Genomic DNA, 24,830 nt, shown 5'->3' on the forward strand with positions numbered 1-24,830 from the left:
CAGAACTATAGAATCATTTAGGTTGGAAAAGACCCATTAGATCATTGAGTCCAACCCCAAACCTAACACTACTAAGTCCACTGCTAAACCACGTCCCTAAGCGTCACATCCACACATCTTTTAAATACCTCTTAGGGATGGTGACTCAATCACTTCCCTGGGCAGCCTGTTCCAATACTTGAAAACCTTTTCGGTGAAAAATTTTTTCTAATATCCAATCTAAACCTCCCCTGGTGCAGCTTGAGACCATTTCCCCTCATTCTATCATTTGTTACTTGGGAAAAGAGACCAAAACCCAGCTCTCTACAACCTCCTTTCAAGTACTTGTAGAGTGCAATAAGGTCTCCCTTCAGCCTCCTTTTCTCCAGGCTAAATAACCCCAGTTCTCTCAGCTGCTCCTCATAAGACTTGTTCTCTAAACCCTTCACCAGCTTTGTTGCCCTTCTTTGGATCTGCTCCAGCCCCTCCGTGTCTGTTTTGTCGTGAGGGGCCCAAAACAGTATTCGAGATGTGGCCTCACCGGTGCCAAGTACAGGGGGATGATCACTTCCCTAGTCCTGCTGGCCACACTATTTCTGATACAAGCTAGGATACTATTGGCCTTCTTGGCCACCTGGTCATGCTGCTGGCTCACATTCAGCCAGCTGTTGACCAACACCCCCAGGTGCTTTTCTACTGTACAACTTTCCAGTGACTCTTTGTCAAGCCTGTAGTGTTGCATGGGGTTGTTGTGACCCAAGTACAGGACCCGGCACTTGGCCTTGTTGAATCTCTTACAATTGGCCTCAGCCTATCAATCAAGCCTGTTCTGATCCCTCTGTAAAGCCTTTCTGCCCTCAGGGAGAAACTCCTGCCCAACTTGGTGTCATCTGTAAACTTACTGAGGGTGCACTGATCCTCTCATCCAGATCATTGATAAAGATATTGAACAGAACTGGCCACAATACTGAGCTGTGGGGAACATCACTTGTGACCGGCCCCCAAATGGATTTAACTCCATTCACCACAACTCTTTGGGCCCAGTCATCCATCCAGTCTTTTACCCATTGAAGAGTGAAGTAGTTTTACGATATAGGTAATCAGTCAGGTCACTCAGTTCTGCATGACTGGTTCTTTACTTCTCCAATTACAGAGAGAATATAATCTGTATGTGAATAAAGATGATGTTTAGAACTAAGAAAGACTCACCTTTTTCTCTGAAGAAGCTTTGCACATCCTTTTCATAGGTTTCTATTTAATCTTTCTTAGATGCATTTTTGAAATTCAGAAGCAGAACTTTAAAATTTGAGCATTTTGTAATAATTGCTTTAATTGGTACAATTTTGATAATTTACTAATTTAGATATCTTAATGTAGATAATCTAAATTAGGTAATTTAATAATCACTGATTTAAGTGAGTAATTGTTATAAGCAAAATAAAAGTGAGGAAAAGTGCTAAAATCCCTATGTTTTTTATTTTGTTAAAGCATTAAAAAGAGGAGGTAATGATCATAGCCCTTTATATCCAATGAGGAAAGTGAAAGAACCCTAGTACACAAGGCTAAAATAGAGAGCAAAACTGACCAGACTTTAGGAACTGGATTGGGTTCTTATTGCTCAAGTAAATTAGTGCTTGTGCAAAAAGTGCCGCTGGAATTAGGGAGCTTGTTTAATTTGTGTCAGAGTGGTGCAGAATAGAACATACACTTTGTAATCTATAAATTATTTCCATTAGCAACTGATCACAGCAATAAGGGATTGGAAGCTTTGTCAACTGAAATAATTCCTTAAATGAGTAGAAACATGCAATTACAACAGACATTTATTTATTGGTCTAAAGTTGGTCTATAATTTCATTTAACATATTTTTTTTCTTTTTTTGAGAAAAATTCCTAGTTTGCCTTAACAGATTTTTTTTTGTGCTTTTATCAGATAATCTGGTTATTACAGAAATTGAACACTCCATCAGAAAGATGGAGATTTTAGTTTTATCTTGTATAGGTAAATAGACTGCGTTTAAAGAATGAGATGAAAACAGTTCATGTTATCTATGGACTCTAACCATGTTATATCATTTTAGTGATTTCCTCACAGTAATAAGTACAAGCTGACAGCAAATTGAATCAAGAAGGTACTCTGAGAAGCATGAAACCATTTCCTCTCTTTCATGGTGTACATTTGAGGTACAGGCTAATCAAGTGGGTCTGATTTTCTCAACAGAAGGCACTATCCATGTTTGAAGTTTACTAAGACAAAGAATAACAGAAAATAGTCTTATGCTGTCCTTAACAAAACAAACACGATACCACATTTCATAATATTGTGTTTTCTAGCACAGACAAAATCAGTCAAAATCTGATAAGTAAGCCTGGATGATTGTTTTAAATAAGTTCTGTTGGGTGCATATACTGAATTTAGATTGAGGGAAATTTAAAGCAACTCCACTGCCTTCTTCAGTGTAATGTAACTATCTCAGATATCCCTCTAAATAAGGGCCAGACAGCTTCCCATGTGCATTCTTACAGTTCATTAATTACAAGAAACTACCATATATAATCATCTCATAATGGGACCTTTTGGTAGAGAAATGGTACTACAGACACAGAAGTTGTGCTAGTTACATTCACATGTGCTAATTAATCACGCTCAGTGTTTATTTGGATCAGATTATTATACTCAGTCACTAGAAGTGATCTTTTGGAAATCAAGCTGCCAGGTAAAGAAACTTTCTGGGTTCTGCTGGCACAATTCCAGAACCTTATTTTGAATGCTACAACTGATTATGACTCCTAAATACCTACTTTTCTCTTCTGTACCCCTTGGTTCCAGAAAAGCTTACAGGCATAGGAAGATCGGAATAAACATGTAGTTTTCAATATCATTCACACCTTAAAAGAAAATAGACCTCTAATTTTTGCAGATAACCCTTCATTTGCAAATATAGAGGATAGCTGTGAGAGATGCTGAGGACTTCCATTTTCTATTGATTTTAAGGGTTCAGAATGCTCACTGTCTTGCTGAATCCTTTTATCAGTGGTGAGGTTTTCCTTAGGAATATCTTCAGTCTGTCACCTTCAAAATGAAGAAAACAAAGATGAAGAAAATAGAATCATGGGGAAATACGGTGTTCCTGTTCAATTTTTTCATCTCTGTACAAAGCTAAACCTACTAGAGCAGATAAGTTTCCATTTTTATCCACCAGTCTCTTAAATATCCACCATCTTAAATACTTCATCCAAAAGGATGAAGTAATGAATTCACATTTTGCTTATTTGTAAACTTATGTTTATCTAAATCTTTGGGAAAAAATGGATATATAATTAATTCCTTTGAGTCTGAGCCCAGGTGAATTCACCAAAACCCTAAATTAAAAAAGATGATGTGTAGTGCTTACCAAAATAATTAAAGTAAATAGAAGTAATCTAGTGTTAGTAAGCGTAGCATTTGAGGGAAGTGATAATTATCAGTGGCAGAGCTACAGTTGGTCTTAATGAGAGCTGGCACTCCAAAAAGAAGCATTAGTCTAAACTATACTCTTTGTAAAGTAGTCATTGATCCTTATTGTAGCCCAATAAAGAAAAGAAATAAAACAATTCAAAACTGAGCATTCCCATCCATTCCAATAAACTTAAATGCTGAAGATTAATATAATCCTGGTGATGGTTAGTAATTAAGCAAGAACCTTCTATCCATGCATTTAGCTATTACAATATGTAATTCTACCTTTGGAATGCAATGGCCATTCTTCATTGTGATTGTTTTCTTTATCACCAGAATGGTAAGGGATTCATGGTAGCAACTGCTTGAACTTCCATCTGTCTCTCTGTTTTATTGTTCCATTTATATTACTGTCCTGGTTTAACCAGGATAGGGTTAAGTTTCCCCAGCAGTGGGGGGGAGCTCTAGCCGGGTTATTCAGATACCATGTGGATGTCACATCCTGGCAGGTCACATTTTCCTGGCGGGAGCGCGGTGCACTCGTGGTTTTGTACATCGTGCTTCAAACTGCTGTATTTGGTAGCTATTTTGCTCTGTTCACTGCTATCACTATTACTGTTATTGTTGTTGTTGGTTGTGTTGCTATTGCATTGTTGTATTAAACCTTTCCTTATTTCAGTCTTCTCCAGCCTCACGTTGGAGCGCCAAAGTTGTGGTGGTTTAGCCCCTGCCGGGGTCTGAGACCACGCGGCCGCTGCCCCTCCCCCACAAAGGGAGTGAAATACAAAGCCCCAAGACTGAAATAAGGAAAGGTTTAATACAACAATGCAATAGCAACACAACCAACAATAACAATAACAGTAATAGTGATAGCAATGAACAGAGCAAAATACCTACCAATACAGCAGTTTGAAGCACGATGTACAAAACCACGAGTGCACCGCGCTCCGCGCCAGGAAAATGTGACCTGCCAGGATGTGACGTCCGCATGGTATCTGAATAACCCGGCTAGAGCTCCCCCTACTGCTGGGGAAACTTAACCCTATCCTGGTTAAACCAGGACAATTACCAATGTTTTAGAAGTGAGCCTCTTCCTATGAAGGGTGCAACAAACTGTGTAAAATAAAGGATCGAGTTTGCCACCTTGTCTTTTGTTTAAATTTTCATCTGGAAAAATGAAGGACTGGTGCCCTGAAGTCATATGATGGTTTTGCAAATCAAGCCAACAAGCATTGAATATATCAAGTTGGAAACAATCAGCTTGATTTTGCATTCTTAAGCCAAGTCTATTTTGTATCTTGAACTTTACAGGGGGAAAAACTTTTAATTTGTTGCAGGAAAACAACCTCCACTTGTTAGTCTTTGGTATGTTTCTGTAGTCCTCCATTCTGCCTATGTTTTCACAACCTGTTTATTCATGGGTAACTTCAAAGCGAATAGATAGTAAGGGGGAAGCATATGCCTGGGAGTGTTGGCAACAAACTTGCAAAAATGTTTGGTACAAAGTTTTCAAAACCTCTGTTTTTTTCATTTTTAAAATTTTTTTTTCTCTTCACACTGTTATGTTCATGTAGTGGTTAAAACAGATAGAGGGAACAGAAGCTGCACTGACACAGAAGATGTTAGATCTGGAGAATGAAAAGGTAAGGAACAATAACTAAAAATATAATTTATTTAGCTAAAACTAATCTCAAGGGGATGTGTATAAACTTCACCACAGTTTGATTTGATGCCTTTCTCTGTTTAACAGAGACTGCTTCATGGTAAAATAGGCAAGAGGTTTCTAGAACAATTTATTGCTTGTATTCTTTGAGATGGGAGGGAACTGTCAAATCTATATAGAACAGAAGTAGCAAAATATATACAAATTAGGAGATGAAGGCATAACTTTACAGAGAATATTAACCACACAGTGTGAAATTGTCTTTGTGCTCTCTCTGTGTATTAATTTGTCCGACAACAGCATCGTCTTTTTAATCTTGGGGTTATGTTAGTAGAATTGTCAAGGATATTCCTTTGCTCACTGGTATTCAGCTTCTGGACATGTTGTAAACTCCAGATGACCTTTCTTGCCTCAAGGTCTTCATGCTTAAAGACAGAATCTTTTCTCAAAAGCACTTCTGTCTTGCATAACAAACCCAGTGCTATACTGACCTTATTTTTCCATATGTTGAACAAAGAGTTTTGGAATGAGTGTTTTGTTTTATTGATTACCATGCATGCTGTGCTTCTTGTCTTCAAATGGCTTTACAAACACTGAATAATCCTTGCCACACCTTTTACAGGTAGATAAGTAATCAGCATTACATTCATCTTAAAGAACAGGAAACAGACAGGAAGGTTAAGCGATTTGCCCAGGGCCACTGAAGACGTGTGTGTTTGGGCCACAATCAAAAAAAGAAGTGCTTAGACTGTGTTGTCTGTTGAGTGTAGCCTATCATACTGGTTGTACTTTAACATAGATATGATCCTTTCCACGTTTAGTATTTCTTTATTTTTAACTCTTGTTATGGAAAAATGCAAAGCTTTTGCAGAGGGAAAGTGCTCACCAAATAATGGTTTCTTTTATAAAAGGAATTTTAAAACAATAATTTCTTTCTGACTTGGCTTATTATCTTCCCACTTATTTTCTGTGATGTTTTCAAGTCTTACTCTGGATAGTCTTGTATCTATTTGTTTAGCATAGCAATCTGAGTGTCTGCATTTCCAATGATTAACTCAATTGTGAAATGAGTTTAGAAATAATATTCTAGCACAACACTTTCAGAAAGGCTGAGCACTGGTTTAGTTGTCCTGCGAACCCATGTTAAGAGTTTGAGATCCTATTCTTGTTTTCTTGCCTCTTGCTTTTTGTGGCCAGCTTTTACAATAGCTTTTGCAGAAACAACACGATCAGGGCAGCTGCACTGCTATTCTGGGATCTGTTAGTAGCTCTGACCCTCTCTATAGTCTTGGGCAAGTCAGTCTACTTCTCTGGTGTCAGACACTTGTAAGCATTTTAGGACCAGGCCCATCCTTCACTATGCATTATACAGTGCATGGTCGTATTGCATCTTGTACAACAGCCATGTAGCTGTTGCTGTAATCCATGTAAGAAAATAATGTCACCTGGGTAGTCAAGGTGGCATTCAGTTGCATAAACATGGTGTCTAATGCCATATTACACTTTTCTGGAGATGTCCACAAGGGGCTAAATATGTCCTACAGGACCTGTTGGAGACCCCTACCCTTCTGGACCAGCATCTGAAGTAGCATATTCTAAAATGACTATAATAGCAATAGATGCCCATCTGTGTATATCTGAATTCCACCCCCAAGATCAAAGCCTGACTTAAACTCTTGTTCTACTTTCAATATTAATTCATAGGTAATTAAAAGAACTCCAAGTTTACAAAAAACCTGAATAATAAATATTATAGTTCTTCTACAGAGAACAAATAGCAACTTACTCCTCTGAATTCTCTAATGTCTTGTATGTTGCTGCTGTCACCAACTATGAGTTGTTCTTAACAAGTGGGAGGTCATCTGCAGTCATTTTATGCACTGAGCCCCTCTCAAGCATTAATTTGCTGATCAGAATGAATTTGTTTAAAACCAGATGTTTGGAGTGAGAATTCATCATCATGGTTCATGCTTAGGTAAATTCTATGCCAGTGCTACACTGACAGCTGGCAGAAAAACTGTCAGAATTCCACATAATATGTCTGAAGGTAAAATTTGGCCAAATAAGTGACTTCACGGCAACCCCATATCCAATAAAACTAACCAGACCAGCAACATTTGATTTTTTTACACTGCCAATAAAAGCTACAACTAATCATCTTAAGAACCCTATGTATTTAATTTGGCATTTATTCTGTATGTTGAGGAAATGCAAGAGTTTGATGAATAGAAAAAAGAATGATGGAAAATATTAAATTCAGTCAAAGGGCTTCTCTGCTTTCTGGTCTACTACTAATTTTATTGAGCATGAAAACCTGCCTTGAAAGAAAAGCTAATAAAATTAAGTAACTATTTTATGTTCTACTTACTATCATCCCAAACATTTAAAGGCATGTTTTGCAAGAGCACTGTCACCAGTCAGTTCTCACTTGACTATTCAGACAAGCATTTAAATGTCCACAATTTTCTTGCAGCATCGTGCTTTTGGATACTGAGTTCCACTGAGATCCCATTTTTATACATATATATTTTGTGATTTATACTTTTTTTTCCCTGTGTGTGTTTCATATATATATATATAAAACTGTGAAAGTTGGTGATTTTTATTTTTAAAAACAAATGCAAAAAATCCATGTAAATCTTAGGTATCTTGAAAACTTCTTCAGCTCTTCAGCTAGTCACTTAACCTCTCTGGGCATCACTTTACCCATTTCAAATTGGCTTCCTGTCTTTACAAGTTGAGAACTGAGTTTTTATTTCTGCTTTAGTAATGTGTCAGGGAATGCTGCTGCAGAACCCAGCTGCAGCCCTTCATGTTCTGATTTCCTCCCTAGAACAGGCTAGATAATACAGATTAGGATTTGCCCCATGATTTCCTTAAGGGTACACACTGGATATTTTCAGAAAAGCCATAAAGTGCCCTCACTTGTGTTTCTCTTTTCCCTTCCTTGGCTTGCCCTGTGCAAGTTATGGCTGTTGGACCACATGCATGCACATTCCCATTCACCTTTCAGGTGTTGTGTGCACTTCTGTCAGGTCAAGGCAGGTTTGTACACTGGTGTAGAGGTCTATGCTTTCTAGGTACCACTCGTTAATATGATACACGTATTTTAAATACTAATATTGTAAATTTGAAATTCCAAATATCCTTAGGATGAATGTGGTCATTGGCTATAGATTTGCTTTCACGTGGAAAGGTCACATAAAAATGATGGCATTTATGATTCTTCATGAATTAGGATAAAGAACAAACACTCCCTTGTTTTTATTATTGCTCAGGACCTGTTCAGTAAACAGAAGGGTTATTTAGAGGAAGAACTCGACTACAGGAAACAAGCTCTGGACCAGGCATACATGGTAGGAAAAGAACAGTCATTAAATTTTCATGTTTGAACAGATTTGATAAAATACAGGTTGGTTTTTTTTTCTTTTAATTATAAACAGGGTTCTTTTTAATTTGATTTATTTTTCTGTCAGACTAGGAAATAAAATATTACTTAAATGGAGACTTAGGAAATGGATTTATAGAAGTGTAATGTTTTTGCATTGCATTTTTTATTCTAAAATATGTGAACATCTTGTTCGTACATCTGGAATGGGAAGAGCTGGTTTATGTGTGCACAAAACCATGACTGGTAAAATACACCAGAAATTACTTTAGAACTTTTCCTATATTGCTTTTCCCTAAGCATTTGTAAATATTACTGCTGCTAACTTCTCCTAAATTGGGAATGCCTGTTCCTCCTACGCGATTCCTTCCTGTGCGGTCCTATCTAACCTTACCTTTCATAGTTTTCAAAGGAGACGCTGCAAACTTGCCTTCTCTCAGGCTAAGCAACAATTAGGAATTATCTAGGAATTAGTAAAACTGCACACCTAACTTTGTTCGTAGTGAGACTTCAGGGAATCAAAATATAATGGCCTGAAGAATTATTTATACATTGTAAATATTTCTTATGGAGAAGATATTTTCAGAAAAGAAGCAAAGTCAAGTGCTCAGAGCAGATAACAGAGATAAAAGCAAACAGGCTCTATATCTAGCGTTGTGACCTTGGGCAAGCCATTTAACCTCTCTGTGCAGCTGTTTATGCATCACTAATATGGATAGAATTACCTACCTCACAAAGGTGTTATGAGGGCTAAAGGGATGTTGTCAGATGCTCTTGATCCAAATATTGTCAGTCTGGATGATGGTTTTTAATAGGATCATACTAACCTCACTAATCAGGGAAACACTCTTTACTCTTGGGAATACTGTTCTCCGTGTAAATGTAAAGTTCTCCTGTGCTCTCAGCTTTGCAAAGTACTGCAGTTTTGGTCAGTCCATGAGAATCTGGTTAGGAATCTGGCAAATGGCAAGAGACAGATGAGGGATTAGTGTATACAAGCGTTCCTCTCTTCATTGTTTATGGCAACTTGGAACTAAGCCAGTGATGTAGACTTTGAGCAATGGATGGCAGGACAGTAGGGCCAGAGAGAGGGATACAGTAAGATTTCTGTGTTCACAGTTCTCCCTGTGGGCTTTTGATTTTATAGGATGGCTTAACAATTCAGTTGCAGTTGAAGGGAATCTGTTAGTTTACATTAATTTTGTAACATTCAGCGTCAGAGGTTGGGGTTTTGTACATATTGAGCACAGACCTATCATCTGAATCTTTTTTAAATAGAAGAAATCAATCATTTACTAGAATGGGAAGCATTGCCTGGGTGTAAATCAGTGCTGGAAGGCTACGTGCCCTCTGTGTGGAATGCTCCTCACTGCTCACAGCTGCTGCTTTCTGTCTACCTGTCTGTGTCCGTCCTTCCCTCTTGCCTAAGCCTTCGCTTGCTAGCCTTCTCCTCTAGCTGTTGGTGGGTCGTTTGCTTGCTGGATTCAAATGGCAGCCTGTCTGTATGTGATTTGGGTTGCATTAGAAAATCCAGGAGCTGGAAGCCACGCTGTATAATGCCCTGCAGCAGGATCCAGGAAGGTGGGCAAGCGAGTCGCTGACTGAAGCCCAGAGGGAGGATTTGCGAGCTGCAGTGGAGAAGGTGCGGCGGCAGATCCTGAGGCAGAGCCGTGAGTTTGACAGCCAGATCTTACATGAGCGAATGGAGCTGCTGCAGCAGGCACAGCAGGTAAACCTGGTTCTCTCTCCTCCCCCTTGTTGGTGTTGCCTCTGTGGTTGCTGCCACTGCCCATACAACAGCATCACTTCACCCTCACCTCGTTGAGTTACACTTAGTCTACTCTTTGTGTTGCTCCCATGTCAAGGAGACAAGCAGTGTTAGGACCCGGTTGTGTTGGGCATGGTACACACACAAAACTAGTCACTGTCTCACTACAAGGTCCTGTTGCACAATCTGTTTCATGTGTGTATAACCACACAGTCTTCCACAGGACTGACTCCGTGGGGAGCTTGTTGCAAGTTTAATGCCTAAATTAGAAAAAGCCAGAATGAAGGTTGTAAGAGTATAGCACTCATATAAAAGAGGGAAGGCAAAAGCTGTAATTACAGGAGTCATTTTTTTCTCCCTTTTATTTTTTTTTTAGCTATTTCTGAAATCTTTTAAAATAAATTAAAAAAAAAGAGGAGGTCATAGGAAGTCTTTTAAGAGGCCATTTGCAAACCTTCATGCCTTTAAAGTAGTTCAGAAAAGCCTTGTCTGTCTAAGGCACTTCCTTAAGGCAAATACTGACAACTTGAATTTGGGCAAGTTCCTAACAGAACTTGTGGTAATAATTTACTGAAGAATCATTTGGTAGGATTGCTGGTTTTTCTGGGCAAAATGTTCAGAGAAGAGAGAGCTGCATGTCTCAGAGTGTTAATTATTCCAGCAGGAATAATCGTTCCTAAGGATTTTGTTTCTTCTTTATAGTAACCTCTGGAAGATGCAGCCAGATGTCTTAGATCTGCCCTCCACTTGTTCTTGCTACTTTCAGTGCAAACCTGGAATCATATACTGTAAATGCTAAACTCTACTATGCAGATGTGTTCAGGATGTTATCTCAGTTGCTGGTTCTGGGGCAAGAACTGTGTTTAGTTTAGTTCAAGCCTCTTTCTGTTCAGGTTGGCTTTGTAGGTGAATATAGACCACAGATGATGTAATGTAGTGACCTGGCACTGTTGTGTTCATCTCCTGTCATCCTGCAGTGATGAGAGGTGCTTATGGTGCCAGTGTTAGAGCTGAGCTCTGACTTCCAAGAAGTCTCTTTTCTCTTGCTCCTTCACTGTGTTTGCTTGGTTTGGAACATGTAACATTGAGGTCAGGAGATGAATTTTTTTAATTGGTGTCAGATCAACAATGGTGTACAGAAAGCTGGATAAGGTAAACACCAGCTGGTGCTAAAAGTGTCAGAAAGAGTAGAGTAAATATATGACATTTGGTAAATAAGGATGGAGTCAGAAGTTACTAGCTTAATGTTATTAGTGTATTGAAATTATTAGTGTATTAGTGTGTTGAAAATTTGTGAGAGTGGTGTTTTGGGGTTTTTTTGCCAGCCTCTTAGACAGTCCAGTTTCCTAGCCAGAAATCAGGGGTTTAATCTGGACTGTGTTTCATTTAGTCCCATGGACTGCTCACTATCAGTCAGAGCACTTTAGGTGTACATCTGGAGCACATCTTCAGTTAAATCCAGTTCATGTATTCACAGATTGCTCCACAACATAAAGTTAAACACTGTGAGTGTGGAAGAAAACTTTGCTCCTGCTCTGAACAAAAATGCAAGCATAAACATAACCTCATTAACCATGGGTGTTTAAGTACCTGTCTCCAGATCCATTTTATACTGTGTCATTAGAGTTTTGTGTTGTGCCCACCTCGTTAGACATGCTAACATTAACAGCCCTGCAGGACACTTTAAACTGAATTCTACTGCTTAATAAGGAACTAAGTATTTTAGTCATCTATTTTTAATCCCCCTTATTAGACAGGAAAATCAAAGGCAAAGATGGTAGTTAATTTGCCTGAGGTGTGGGCGATTAACAAATTGCATTTGAAATCTTTGCTCAGTTTCTTCTTCTCAGTTGTTTTCTTCTTGAAGGTTGTATTTGTGGGTCCTTATGGGACCAGTGATCCACAGTGATAACCTAGTTGTATGCAAATGTCCACAGCTTAAAAACAAATTAAAAAAAAAAAACCCTAGCATGAATCACAGGGCTAATTCTCATAGAATTACATTCATCTACACTAGCAGATGACAGCAGATGAAATGCTACAAAAATGAGAGTATACCTGTGTTGGCAGAATCCTAAGGTATGGATGAACCTACTCTAAGTGTAGTACATCCCTAGGTGCTACATTAAATGAATCCCCTCTTTTGCTGACATTGTGGCATTGGCAAGCACTTTATTCTGGCAAAACTGTAGTCTAGGCCTGGTCATATTTGTACAATCTGCAGTGTCCTTACAGTATGCACCACCCTTCTTACTCTGCTGAAGTGGAGATTACAGAGAATGATACAACAGCATGATGGACCTGCAAGACTTAATACAGAATGCCCTGGTTGCAAACACTTTCAAACTTTCCCTGAAACGGAAACCATGTATTAAAGACTCAAAATTCTCTGAAACTCTGGAAGTTTGATCACTTCCAGAAGGCCTGCTTCTTTTGCTTCCATTACCTTCTGGTCTGCCTGATACAAGGGCTTCAAAAGAACAAGTCTGCTTATCCTGGCAGGCTGGCTACAGCCTTCTCTGAGCCAGAGTTTCTGTGTCAGACATACAGAGTAACGGTCCAAGAAGATCTGAGGATGTAGAAGTCGAGTTCTCTCCTTCTGCATGTAAATGATCCTTGACCATACTGCAGGATGCAGAAGTGGCAAGGCATGTGATGAACACTGCAGGTAGGTCTGCAGGGTTTCATTATAGGAGAACTGCTTCATGCAAAGACTTTCGGGATTTAGCTCATGAGATGCTGGTTTTATAGAGCAGGTAAAAGTTCTTCCTTGGGAATGTACTACCTGAAAAGAACAGGCACATGCATAAGAGAGTGGGTAAACGTCCAAATGTGAGCCTCTGCTGCTTTATGTGTGCTGCTTTGTCCAGATATAAAGCCTTAGTTCTTAGCCAATGTGTATTCACTTTGTTCCAGTGAAATAAATGTATTTTAGGATGGTAGGCCCTGTTTTACACCGGTAGGCCTGTTCATCTTGGTCATGTATAGCCCCACATTACTATTGTTTATTAGCATATCAGTGGAACCATTTGTGTATGCCCATTGTGTATTAAAGAAACCAGGCCTCTGTGGAGCCAAATTAGACAGACTGTGTGATTAGATCTGCTTGCTAAGGTATACAATGCTTTTATTAAGTGCAACATGCAGATCTGGGGGACAGATCCTCAACTGAAGCATGTTGACAATACTCCCTTTAAGTCAGAGAAGGTGCTTTGATTTACACCATCCTCTCTATTTGGAGAAGGCAAAATATGTTAATTAAAAATCTGTCATGAGCAGCTTGTGATATTTGCTTCTAGCCATAGGGTATGTGCAGTTCAATTGCTGTTCCTGCATATATTGCCATCAAAAATGTCTCATTGTGCTACACTGTTATTATAAGCTTTTGTAAAACAGTGTCTGGTTTATTTTTAGCACAACTTCATTTAAAAGTAACATTTGTGCTTTAGTCAGTGCAGTGGCATGACTTTTGTGCATATTGGAAGATCACTACTACCCAGTTCTGTTAAGTGTAATTTTACATATATATATATGCGCTAAGCCATTTCTAGAGAGAAAAAGGTGTTGGTGTAGCTATAAAAACCATCTCTGAGAAAGAATATTTCAAATGGAACAATACAATGTGTTTCTGAATTAGTGATATCAACTTCTTAATTAAGCAAAGTCAACCCCCCACTAAAGAAAAAAAACCTGCCCCCCCCAAAACAACACAAAAAAAATCCACACAGCATCATGGTTAGATTGCCTTAAAAATATATTATGATTGTGTTATCTGCTGAAATTAATAAATAATTAAAGGCCAGATTATGCCTTATATAAACCAAATGGGACCTATCTTGAAATATATTCCTGTTGATTTGACTTTAGCTGCTTCTGGAGTAACAAACTGTGGAAAGTGGTCAGAACCAGGCTTTAAATTAGGATATATTAATTCAAATTGCACTGTTGGTAGTATTCAAAAGTGCAGAACATTTATGATAGAAATAGAATTTATTCTGACTTCATTTTAAGTTATTTTAAATACAAAGAGAAGCTGGAAAATCCTTGAAGGACAGCAGATTGACACACATTGAGTGCCAAAAATGGTTGCTACCAATCAGAAAGTATATGACAGACAGATTTTATTAATGTAACCCAATAATTTCACAGAGCAGTCTTGTCTTTGTACAAAATTGTAAGAAAAAAGAAATAGAAAAGATGTGTTAGTTAATTGTGTCATCAAAAAGTGTGAAACTTCTTTTTTTGCTTTGAGTTGCATTGCAGTACTGTTCTAAACTGGGGGTGTTCTAACTTGAGTCAGAATGTTCTTAGGTGGAGCTCAGTTTTGCAGAATAAAACAAACCATCACTTAAATTCTAGATCCGAATATAATACATCCGTGGAATGCTGATGACATCCAAATTCCAGCTCTAAATAATTGGAATATGACTGGAAATATTTTAACTATGTTCTCTTTAAACTATATCATTTACTCCTATGACCAGGTTGGATTATCCATCGGTAATAAAAGCAGAAATTACCACTTTATTTGCACATTTTACTAGAAGGCATAGGACAATCCTTTAGGACAAAACAGGTATAATTCAAAACTGACCTCTGTATGTCACTGCCATAAAGAAGAACTTGCTGTAAATGTGGTGCCTCAGGCACATTTTTCATGTACACCAAGGAAAAGTCAGAAGCAGTGATGTCTTCTTTCATCCTGAAATGTCAAAATATAAACATAGCTTGAAATCAAGAAACACCAAACTAATTTCCTTCCCTAAGTTTTGGGGTTTTTTTTCCTCACCTGAAGAGCCAATTTCTTACTGCTTATAGATCAAACAGAGCTATAGTGGATGCCATTCCTCCATGAGTTGTCCCTGCTCTCTTGTAGTTAGGACACCTTTTTCACACTGGGAGAGTAGCTGGTTTACAAATCAATAGGGTTGGATGTCACCATATCTATAAGATCCTATTGGTTTAGCTATTTGAAATACATTGGCGTTTGTTGTTTTTCTCTGAAAAACTTAATTTAAAAATTTAATTTGTTAATACATTAATTGCCAATGTGAAGTAGGAACCTGAGATTTGCCACTTGATATACTATGGATGTTCAGGTAAAGCTTGGCTAAATCTAGCAGTTGTTCTTCTCCCTTTTGCCGTGTAATCTGTTATAGTTGATAGACCATCTATTTTTCACCCAAGGAGAATTATTAGGGTTTAATGTTTGACTGGGAAGGTTCTTGGGAAAGGAAGAGAGGGAGGGAGATGCTATGCTCAGTGTACCTCATGGATAAGCATGAGGAGGTGTTGTCTTAAAATTGTCCTCTTTGGCACATTGCCATATGTCAGAGAGGACAAATTAAAGACAATACCTCCTCTGCCATGTTGCCTTGTGCCAGAGAGGCTGGCTTGGTCAAACACACAGCTTTTATCACACAATTCAGAAAGTAGGTAGAAGTATTACTGCTAAGGTTGTTTACACAGTAATAATTGGGGAAAGTCTCAGATCATTTTACATCCAAATCTGTATAGATACGATCTATTTTAAATCTGAAGTGTTAAGGTGCTAGCAAAGTTCATCCCCAGCTATTTACATACAGCTATACATGAAGAGAAATACATAGAACAACCAGTGATTTATTTTTTTTTGCAATTACTGATGCTTGCAGTTGAGAAATGTTCTATGTTTTGCTCTTCAGCACATGCTAGATTACTGTTGATAATGCATTTTTTATATTCATGAATTGCTCTTAAAAGCAACTGATATCATAGCTTTCTAACTGTAATCTATATTCATCAAGCACATCATTACTAGGTTAATCATAGTTGACCTGTGGTATTGATCTGTCATGCAGGAGTGAATGTTGAGTCTTTCAAGGCATCATTGCTGCTATAATGACAACATCACAATAAACTTCTGTAATTTCCCACAGATGACATGCATGGAGATCAGAGATAATTTTAGTAATTTCTATATGTTTATTTTACAATGTTTCCTTATGTATGTTTTCTGCATATTTAGCCTTCAGATCAAACCACACCCGCTTTACTAACTGCCTTAGTGATGCTTCTTGTCTGAATAAGTGATGATAGCAGGATTGATGTGTAATACCTACAAAATATGTCTGAAAGGTCTGCTCCCTTTGTCTTAAACGAGGTGTGATTGAGGTTGCACTCAAGTTAATAGCAACTGTATGCCTTAAAGCAGTATTAGAATCAAGTAAACTCTTAGCTGAAGTTTGAATGCTGAAATCCTCTCATCTGAAATCCTGAATACCCTGTGTTTCTTAGGAAAGACCAGTGGGAGCTGAGGAAAGGCAAGTCTAAAAAAGAAAGTGTGAAGTTTGTTGTAGAAGGGAAGATTGAATGTGTTTTCATATGCACAATTCATGCATATATCATGATAATTACTTACATGAAAATTTGCAATTTAAATATTAGAATGTAAAATAATCTAAATTTAATGCTAAATAAATATTGCATGATGCTTTTTTTTTTCCCCACAGGTAATGAGTCTAGGCTGCTAAGGAGTCAATTTTGAGATGTTGAATGTGTTTTGTCTTCTGAGTTCACATAGACTTAGGATAGCCATTCTGTGTATATACAAGGCTAATGTGGCTTTAATTATTGTTTTTCCTGAATAAAAAGCAATAGGACTGTTGATATTCTTCTGTTAGATATCAATGTATGATGTAGTTTTACTATAGCATAAATTAAACTACTATCAGTCTTAAAAAAAATCAAGTTTACTAGTAAATATTAAGCTATATCTTCATGTATGTATAGTCATTCAGCATCAGCTTATAACAAATAATTAAGTTAAATGCATTTATATGCATTTCTTTTTTACTACTAAGACCAATGTGACTGAGTACACATTAACTTTCATGCTGAGAAATGCATCAGTGCAGCTGCTAAAAGTTTCATTCTCCTCAAGAAGGCAAATAAAGAAACTACAAATGCATAATAAAGATTAACAAGAACAATTCTCCTACTTCAGTAACTATTAATTGGATTATCATGGTTGAGACTGCAGGACACAGAAAGGAATGAAACTTTTACCTGCTATGTTAAGAAAGACCTTGGTGAGATTCAGAGAGGTATGGTGTATCCAAAATGATCTACTATTTATCATGTTTAACTGGCTGAAATTTATATTAAATTTTCAATCATAGAGCAAAACAAAATGGCAACAGAAATAGCTTAAGCTAATGCTGTTACAGTGCGCTTACTTGTTTCCTTATGACCATTATGCAAAATCACATTCTAGGAATATGGGACTAAAGGGAACATTTGGATTCCTGAATCCAGAACCCTAACAGTAGCAGATCCAACAGCTTGAGTAAATGCATGTGGCAACTACTTATGCAAATTGTAAACACAGTAGAGGCTTTTAAACAGCTGTTAAAATGCATTAGATTTTTAAAAAAATCAAGAAAATAATATGTTTATTTTCATAAAGGAATTTTATCCATCAGCTTAGTGATTTGAATAATAGCTAAAGGCAAGTCAGTTTATATTCATCTTTGTTTAAATTTATACATGTAACATAGTTAAGCTGTTCACATTATTGAAGATCTTACATACCTGTGTCTTAATAGTGTTGAGAAGCTGCTTAAAATAATGATATAATGAAACGATATAGATTCTTCCCTTTGTCAGATTGATAAAATATTTCACTTGCTAAATTTTACTGCAGAATGAGATATGTTCTTGATCATAAGCTGTCTTCAAAGATTCGAAACACAGTTCATGTCTGATATAGTCCATCCATGGTGCCTATCCTGTAAATACACATCAACCTGAACCTTTGCAACATTTCAGAGACAAGGCTCTAAGCAGCTTAGCAAATCCTTCTTTGTCTGCTTTGTGCTAAAATTATCACATTGTTTTCTTGGATTTGCTGATGAATGTAAATCCAATAAGAGTGTGTTGCAGGAACTATTAAGGTGATTTCTAAACCTCCTGAAAACACAACATTCTTGTGTTTTAACAACTACAGTAACATGGCAAGGAACATATTTTGTAGCCAGCTAAGCTGATCTTGACGTTGCTGTCAGTAAAACAGTATGTTTATTTGGATGGGCTCTTTACTTACACACTTATCTAGGAAACAAGAGCATCAGTTCTGCAGCTTGACACCTATGTGAAGGATGATGTGGTCATCATTTTCTGACAGATGAAATTTGTCACAGAAGTTCCTTCCCTGGTAGCATTTTCTCCATTTGTTAAAGCTTCTTGAGCTCCTTGAAACCATCCAAGGTGTTGCTTGAGGACTGTGAATAACTGGCTAATGCTATGAATGAATTGGAGAGGACAAAAGGCTTTGATGAAGAAGTCCTCGTCATCTAGACCTATCCAATAAACAGAAGGCACTGAAATGCTCAGAATCTGTGTTTGCTACTAAAAAGGTAGCTGGGAGATTGGGTCATAAAACCCAGAATGTGTGTGTAAGGGACCATGTATTGTAGAGAGACATGGTCCATTTGTCATTAGAATTTGAGGTATCATGAAAGAAAAAATAAAACAAATGAGGAAATAGGCACATTCTGGTTGGTAGGTGGGGGATATTTGGACCTAATATCTTAGACTAGTAGGGCACTTCATTACATCTCAGATCAATTTTCTTTCTTTGTAATGCTGAAGTTCCTCCCATGCCAAATGCTCAAAATGATGACAAATCATTACTGGGCTGATTTATTACCTCCAGCAGAAAAATGGTAACTCTGAAACTGCAATTCAGAGCTCACTGAGCTCAGTGGAAGGATTTCCATCTATTTCAGCACTCCTTTACAACAGGTGCTGTATTAATGGAAACAGTACTTAATGTAGATGGATTGCTATTATAACACAAGCTGGGCACACATACTTCATGTGTACTGTGTGGGAATGCAATTAACTTTCCTCTTTTTTTTTTTTTTTAATAGAGCAATTTTTTCATTTTGGCTAAACCATTCAGTGATGTTAAGTAATGGAAGTGCAATAGTGTTATTTCCACTATTAGCCTCATTGTTTGTACTTCTTTGCTCCATAATGAAAGATGAATTTGCTAGGCCCGTGTTATTGGAATTTCTCTGTTAGTGATAGTAGAGTAATATTTCCAGACACGCATCCAGCACCATTGCATTTCACCTAAACCTCGATTCCTCAGACATCCCAGAGATGTGCCTTTCAACCCTAAGATTGCAGTGTAGTCACAGGAGACAGACCATGCTAAAAATTACAGAAATTTGCCTTTTGAAATCAGTACCTGACTGGTACTGATGCCTAGCTGGCAATGCAGTAATATCATTCCATTAGACCTGGCCTCTAAGTTGAATGGTCTGCAAGTAACCCATTGCCTTTAATTCCATTTTTAAAGTGGTATCATCCCTTTTTTTTGTACTTTTGTACAAGGGATTCATGGCAATAATGAATTTGCATCTAGGGTTACCTACACTTTTACTGAGTTTGGATGTATTTGGAAAACAACCGTTATCTCTAGGGAAATTATCCAGCTGCCAGGAAAGATGAGCTGTAGGTGCAGACACCTGAATTGGTACCGTGTAGATCAACTCAGGCAACATACTACCTATAGAGCAATGCTTCATGCAACCTTGGAGACTCCCCTTCTGGAGAAATGTCCAAACATCTGGGAGTATTAATGTTGTGTAGTCCCATCTTGGTGTTTCAGCCCTCTGTTACCTCAGAAAGGAAGATCTGACTGTCTTAATTTCCCTACCAGTACTGGAAGATACACACTAAAGACACTTGCCATCCAAGTTTACCAAAGTGAAGTAGTTGCTTAAGTGGATAATTGCACTTCAAGAAATGTATCCTGTTTCCCAGAAAGATGATCTTCCCATTGTGAGGTGAAAGGAAATGAGGGTTATGAGTGTTTAGGAGGAATTTTCTGCACATTAGGAATCTTCTGCTGAGAAAAATGTTTAATTTCCCACTTTTGGGCAATTTGACAGCCCTTTGTGTTTGGGAGCTCTCCAAGCATTGAACTGAAGAGGAGGGGAAATGACTGATGGTAAACTTCCCTTTTACAGCTCTGTGTTGTGGTAAATAGTGCCCATGTTAGGAGTGCTTTATCAGACTTTCAGTCATATGCCTGTATCTGCACTATAGACTTCCAAAGGAAATATATGCTTTATCTGCCTTAACTTTCTGGATGTTCTCTCTCTTACCTAATTGTTAGCATTTTTAGGTTGTCCATCAGGATTATAGCTGTGCCACCTACCTTTGTATATAAAATGTATATGTAACTACTATTAAGGAAAAAATATAATGGAACTTAAAAGTCGGTTCAAACTGCAGTGCAGTAATAAGTAAGGCATATATTGTACATCTTTAGCATCTTGGTTCTGTAGCTGTCTGGAAAGGCAAAGGGGTTTCACAGGTGAGCCTCACTCCTAACAGGGCTGAAGTTGCTGTTCCAGCCATAGCTTGGCGGGCAGAGCCATCTGCTGTTAGCTCGGTACAGCAGTACGGCCCGCTCAGCCGCTGCTGCTTTCTGGCTGCTTACAAGCACTTCCTCAGAAGTGGCAGGAAACTTCATTGCTAGTGGATGGATGTTTTATCAAGTAGGTGCCTGCCATACTGAAATGGATGGTTGTCCAACCCTCTTTCCAGAACTTGGGAGAGCTCCTTGTGGTTGAAGGTAGTAACACGGAGTATTCACAAATCTCCCCATCCATCCTCCAGAAGATTTGTGGGGTTTTATTTGCTATTGTAATAAATTCAATGACAAATTAGTATTTGTTATTTTGGCAGGTTGGTTTTGAATGCAGGTGAGGTGGACAGTGTTGAGAATCCACGTCCCTAATGTCTGTGCTCTTCTCTTTCATGGCTGCATTCTCATTGCACTATATTTGTCTGACTGTGGCTCTTTGTTTGCCTACAGTAATTCCTTTGTATGGCCTCATGGTTTGACAACACTGTTATTCTCATGAATCCTGTCAGTCCTGAAAAGGTGCGCTCGTGACTGAGGGCCAGCTATTAACTGTAGGAACACAGGAATTGCTAGAACCCTGTGTAACACTGCTCTATTTTGTCCCTAATCCTTGCTCTGAGTGTGACCAGTGCTAGGGTGTTTAAAGGAAACAAACACTGTGCTGGTTTTAGGTTGTCTTTCCACATCTTCTATCTGTCCCTTTTTAAAAAAGAAAATAAAAGAACAGCCTGTGGCTTTCTTCTTAACCAAGACTTCTCAATGTTTAGAGAGCAAGATACAATAGATTTGTTGCTTCCTTGCATAGTTTTTTGTGCAGTTGAAAATGCACTGGATTTACCCTGTAAGGTTCCTGCGAACCTTGTCAAGGATAGAGATGAATGCATCTTTTATAGCACAACTGTTATAACTCTATATGACATATTAGGAAAAGCTTGGCTTACTGATCATCAATTTATGCCCTGAAGCATTAAAGTAAGTAGAATTTCTTGGTAACAATAAAATAGTTCTACATTTGTTGTCAAAGTTATGCTTTTGCAAACGTAAACAAATCAGAATTCATTGAAAGCATCCAATCAAATGTTGAAAACCTGAGAGTGAGTCCACATCTTCTTGATTCTTGCAAATAAAAGGAACAGTAGATAAAGATGTACATGCTTATACTGAATCTCAAGCAGTCCTGCCTTTGTTCTTAATATGTGTAATTTTTGTGTAATTTCCTTCTTGGTAGATTAATATAACCTTTGACTGAGTACCATCTCTTACTACTTCTAGAAGATACTTTTTTTGTTAAAGCTAGGATTATTGCATGTAGCTTACATGTATTTTTTAAAATCATATTTTGGAAATTATTATCTTTGATCAAGATAATGCTGTAAATGCAGATAGGTACAATGGGGGAAATAATTATTTTTATCTGTTAATTACTGCATGCAGATGTAAATCTGCTCTTTTCCTGCCAATATACTGCATATGTATGTATATATTTTTAAGGCTATCTCTCTAGTCAAATGGAAAGAAATGAGTTAAATCAGATTTTTTAGGATATATAAATAGCTGAGCTAGGCTGGTTATCTTCCAGTGCTGACCCTGTGCAGTCAGAGGATATTGATGGGAATAGCTACACCCACTTGATTCTCCTGGATAATCCTCCCTACAGAATCACAGAATCATCTAGGTTGGAAAGGACATTGAAGATCATCTAGTCCAACTATTAACCTAGCACTGACGGATCCCAACTACACCATATCCCTAAGTGCTATGTCAACCCGCCTCTTGAACACCTCCAGGGATGGGGACTCCACCACCTCCCTGGGCAGCCCATTTCAATGCCTAACTACCTGTTCTGTGAAGAAATACTTCCTAATATCTAGCCTAAACCTTCCCTGGCGCAACTTGAGGCCATTCCCTCTTGTCCTATCGCTTATTACTTGGTTAAAGAGGCTCATCCACAGCTCTCTGCAACCTCCTTTCAGGTAGTTGTAGAGGGTGATGAGGTCAAATACTCCAGGGGAAAACAAGTAAACAACTAGAAGTAAATGACCCCAAGCTTTGATACCTGATGGAATATTCTAGTCCATGGTTGTGTTTTAGAACAAATCTGACCTGTCTAGGTTTTAATTCTTAATTTCTGTAGTAAAGAAGTTGGTTACAAAATCTTACTCATTTGCAGTGTAAGTCTTCTGTCACTGTGATTTTCACTCACATAAGGGGAATACTAGCTCTTTAAACACTAGTCACCTCACTTGAACATATTATCCTAAGGTGGTAAGTCTGGAACAGGTTTACTTATACACATGTATACATGTAAATATCTGCCCTACAGACTATATCCACCTGGTAGATATCTGCCTTACTGACATAAATCTAGTTTTGAGGATATTTCATAGATTTTCACTGCTAAGAAATTCAACCCTATGCAGAGTATTCCCTTTTAATTGCTAGGTTGTCTTGCATTTAAACTGATTTTTAGGAAAGGTTATATTTCCTCACCTTAAAACTATTCTCTATCTTTTGTCTCACAAATTTAACAGTTATGATGGGTTATGGGTGAGAATTGGAAAACAGAAACCTCAACCCTTTTTTTTTTTTTTTAGAGCTATTCTGAATAGCTGGAGAGAATAGCTGAATAGCTGTAATCTTTTGAAAAGATTAAAAATTCATAAGGGAATAATAACATCTCGATTTTTACTTAATTAACAGAATTCCCAAATCTGAAAAATGCTGTCTTATCCTAATTAACATGTTCTTTTATAAAAGGACACTTATTGTAAACCCTGAGGTGAGAAAGCCACCAGATGTTTGGGGGCTTTTTTATTTTCCTTTTTTCTGGAGGAGAGTTCTCAGCAGATATTGAAAAAATATCTCACATTATAAATCTTGAAGGTGAAAATGGTATTTAAAAATGTTCCTTCTCTCCACTTATCTGTCTCTTATGGTCAAATTTTGTCACAGAACATAGCAGGACCCCCAGAGGTTTGAAGTCTGTCACTCAGCTCTGGGATATAGGTTTAAGTAGGAATCAGCATAACTAAAGTGAGAGAAACAGGAGTGTATCCTGATGGACCAGAGATCTCAGAGGTGATTACATCTGCCTGCTTCTCATCCCATGGCTTTTTACAGTGATCGTAATATTCCTGGTACATACAGTATATGAAGATAATCGCTGGAGAGATAGACTTGCCTTGAGCACGGAGTAGATGAAGTATAAATCAATTCAAATGTAATATAGGAAAAGCAAAATTAATACAGCTGTGCTTGGGGCATTTGTTACTGTCAGCAAAGCTGCATGCACTTGTGTCACACGAAGGTAATCTGGTTTGTGCTTTTATATTATCTTTTATATTATCTATATTATTTTATATTATCTGCAGCATCATCCAGTGGAGGTTTTGACTGACTTACTCTGACTGCATAATATTCAAACCAGTCATTTAAGCAAAATTATTATTTTTTTTTAAAACCAGCAGCAACAGTAACAAAGCTATTGTTGTGACCTGTGGGCAGTATTTGTGTGGAGAGTAGTATTAGAGTAGATGATAATTTCTCTTTCAAAGTTCATGAACTGCTAATAACTTTAGCTATCGTAGGCCAGGCAGAGGTCAAGTAGTTAATCCCAAAAAAAGCTGCTCCTTGATTCCCAGTGGCTGCTAATTAGTAGGAGATTCCAGGCTTCCACCTATAAAAAAATTATTTATGAACCTAGTTTATCTGTAACAATATACTAAAAGTGTAATAAAATGCACCTTCTTAATGTAGAAGCCCAGAATTTTATTTTTTTTTAAAAAAGCATAACTTATAGAAATGAAACAAGGGAACAGAAATAAGATAGGATATGTGGACCCAACAGCAGTCATATTTTTGGAGATACTTTGTGGAACTGAACAAGGAAAATCCTTAAAATTACAGAGAGCTACACTGAAAGAAACATTCCCTCTGACTCTGGTGAGAGGTGACTCTGGTAATAGCATGGAGATGAATCTCTGGATGGTGTTTTGGTGATGAACTGAAAATCTGTGTGCTCTGTTTTTCTGATATAGCATGACTATGCCAGAAGCATAGTTATGTTTTATAGGAAATGAAAATGGAGAGTTAAAATGAAATGTAATAGTATAATCTGCTGTCTAAGTAAATAGAAAAACTTCCAGCAGTTGCAGAGAAAATAGTGTTCTA

At 37.7% G+C, this 24,830-nt stretch overlaps 1 protein-coding gene and 1 long non-coding RNA gene across 16 annotated transcripts in view; one reads left to right on the forward strand and one right to left on the reverse strand.

The window, feature by feature from the left end:
* Window positions 1-24,830, forward strand: part of JAKMIP1 (janus kinase and microtubule interacting protein 1) — a 247,157-nt gene that overhangs the window by 133,718 nt on the left and 88,609 nt on the right. For 11 of the 15 annotated variants that reach the window (XM_074865729.1, XM_074865741.1, XM_074865740.1 and 8 more), the window contains 3 exons: window positions 4,993-5,061; window positions 8,360-8,437; window positions 9,995-10,198. In XM_074865729.1, the coding sequence (XP_074721830.1) occupies window positions 4,993-5,061; window positions 8,360-8,437; window positions 9,995-10,198 (351 nt within the window). Of the gene's footprint in view, window positions 1-2,060; window positions 2,134-4,992; window positions 5,062-8,359; window positions 8,438-9,994; window positions 10,199-16,728; window positions 16,919-17,079; window positions 17,552-24,830 lie in introns of those variants that run through there. The other 4 variants (XM_074865735.1, XM_074865739.1, XM_074865736.1 and 1 more) reach the window with 4 other exon arrangements.
* On the reverse strand, window positions 1,785-18,602 carry LOC141942468 (uncharacterized). The gene is made up of 3 exons (XR_012628632.1): window positions 17,810-18,602; window positions 14,832-14,939; window positions 1,785-3,052 (listed from the first exon to the last, which is right to left on the reverse strand). It is a non-coding gene; the product is annotated as an uncharacterized LOC141942468 (long non-coding RNA).

The sequence above is a fragment of the Strix uralensis genome, chromosome 4 (assembly GCF_047716275.1).
Source record: "Strix uralensis isolate ZFMK-TIS-50842 chromosome 4, bStrUra1, whole genome shotgun sequence".
Taxonomy (NCBI): domain Eukaryota; kingdom Metazoa; phylum Chordata; class Aves; order Strigiformes; family Strigidae; genus Strix; species Strix uralensis.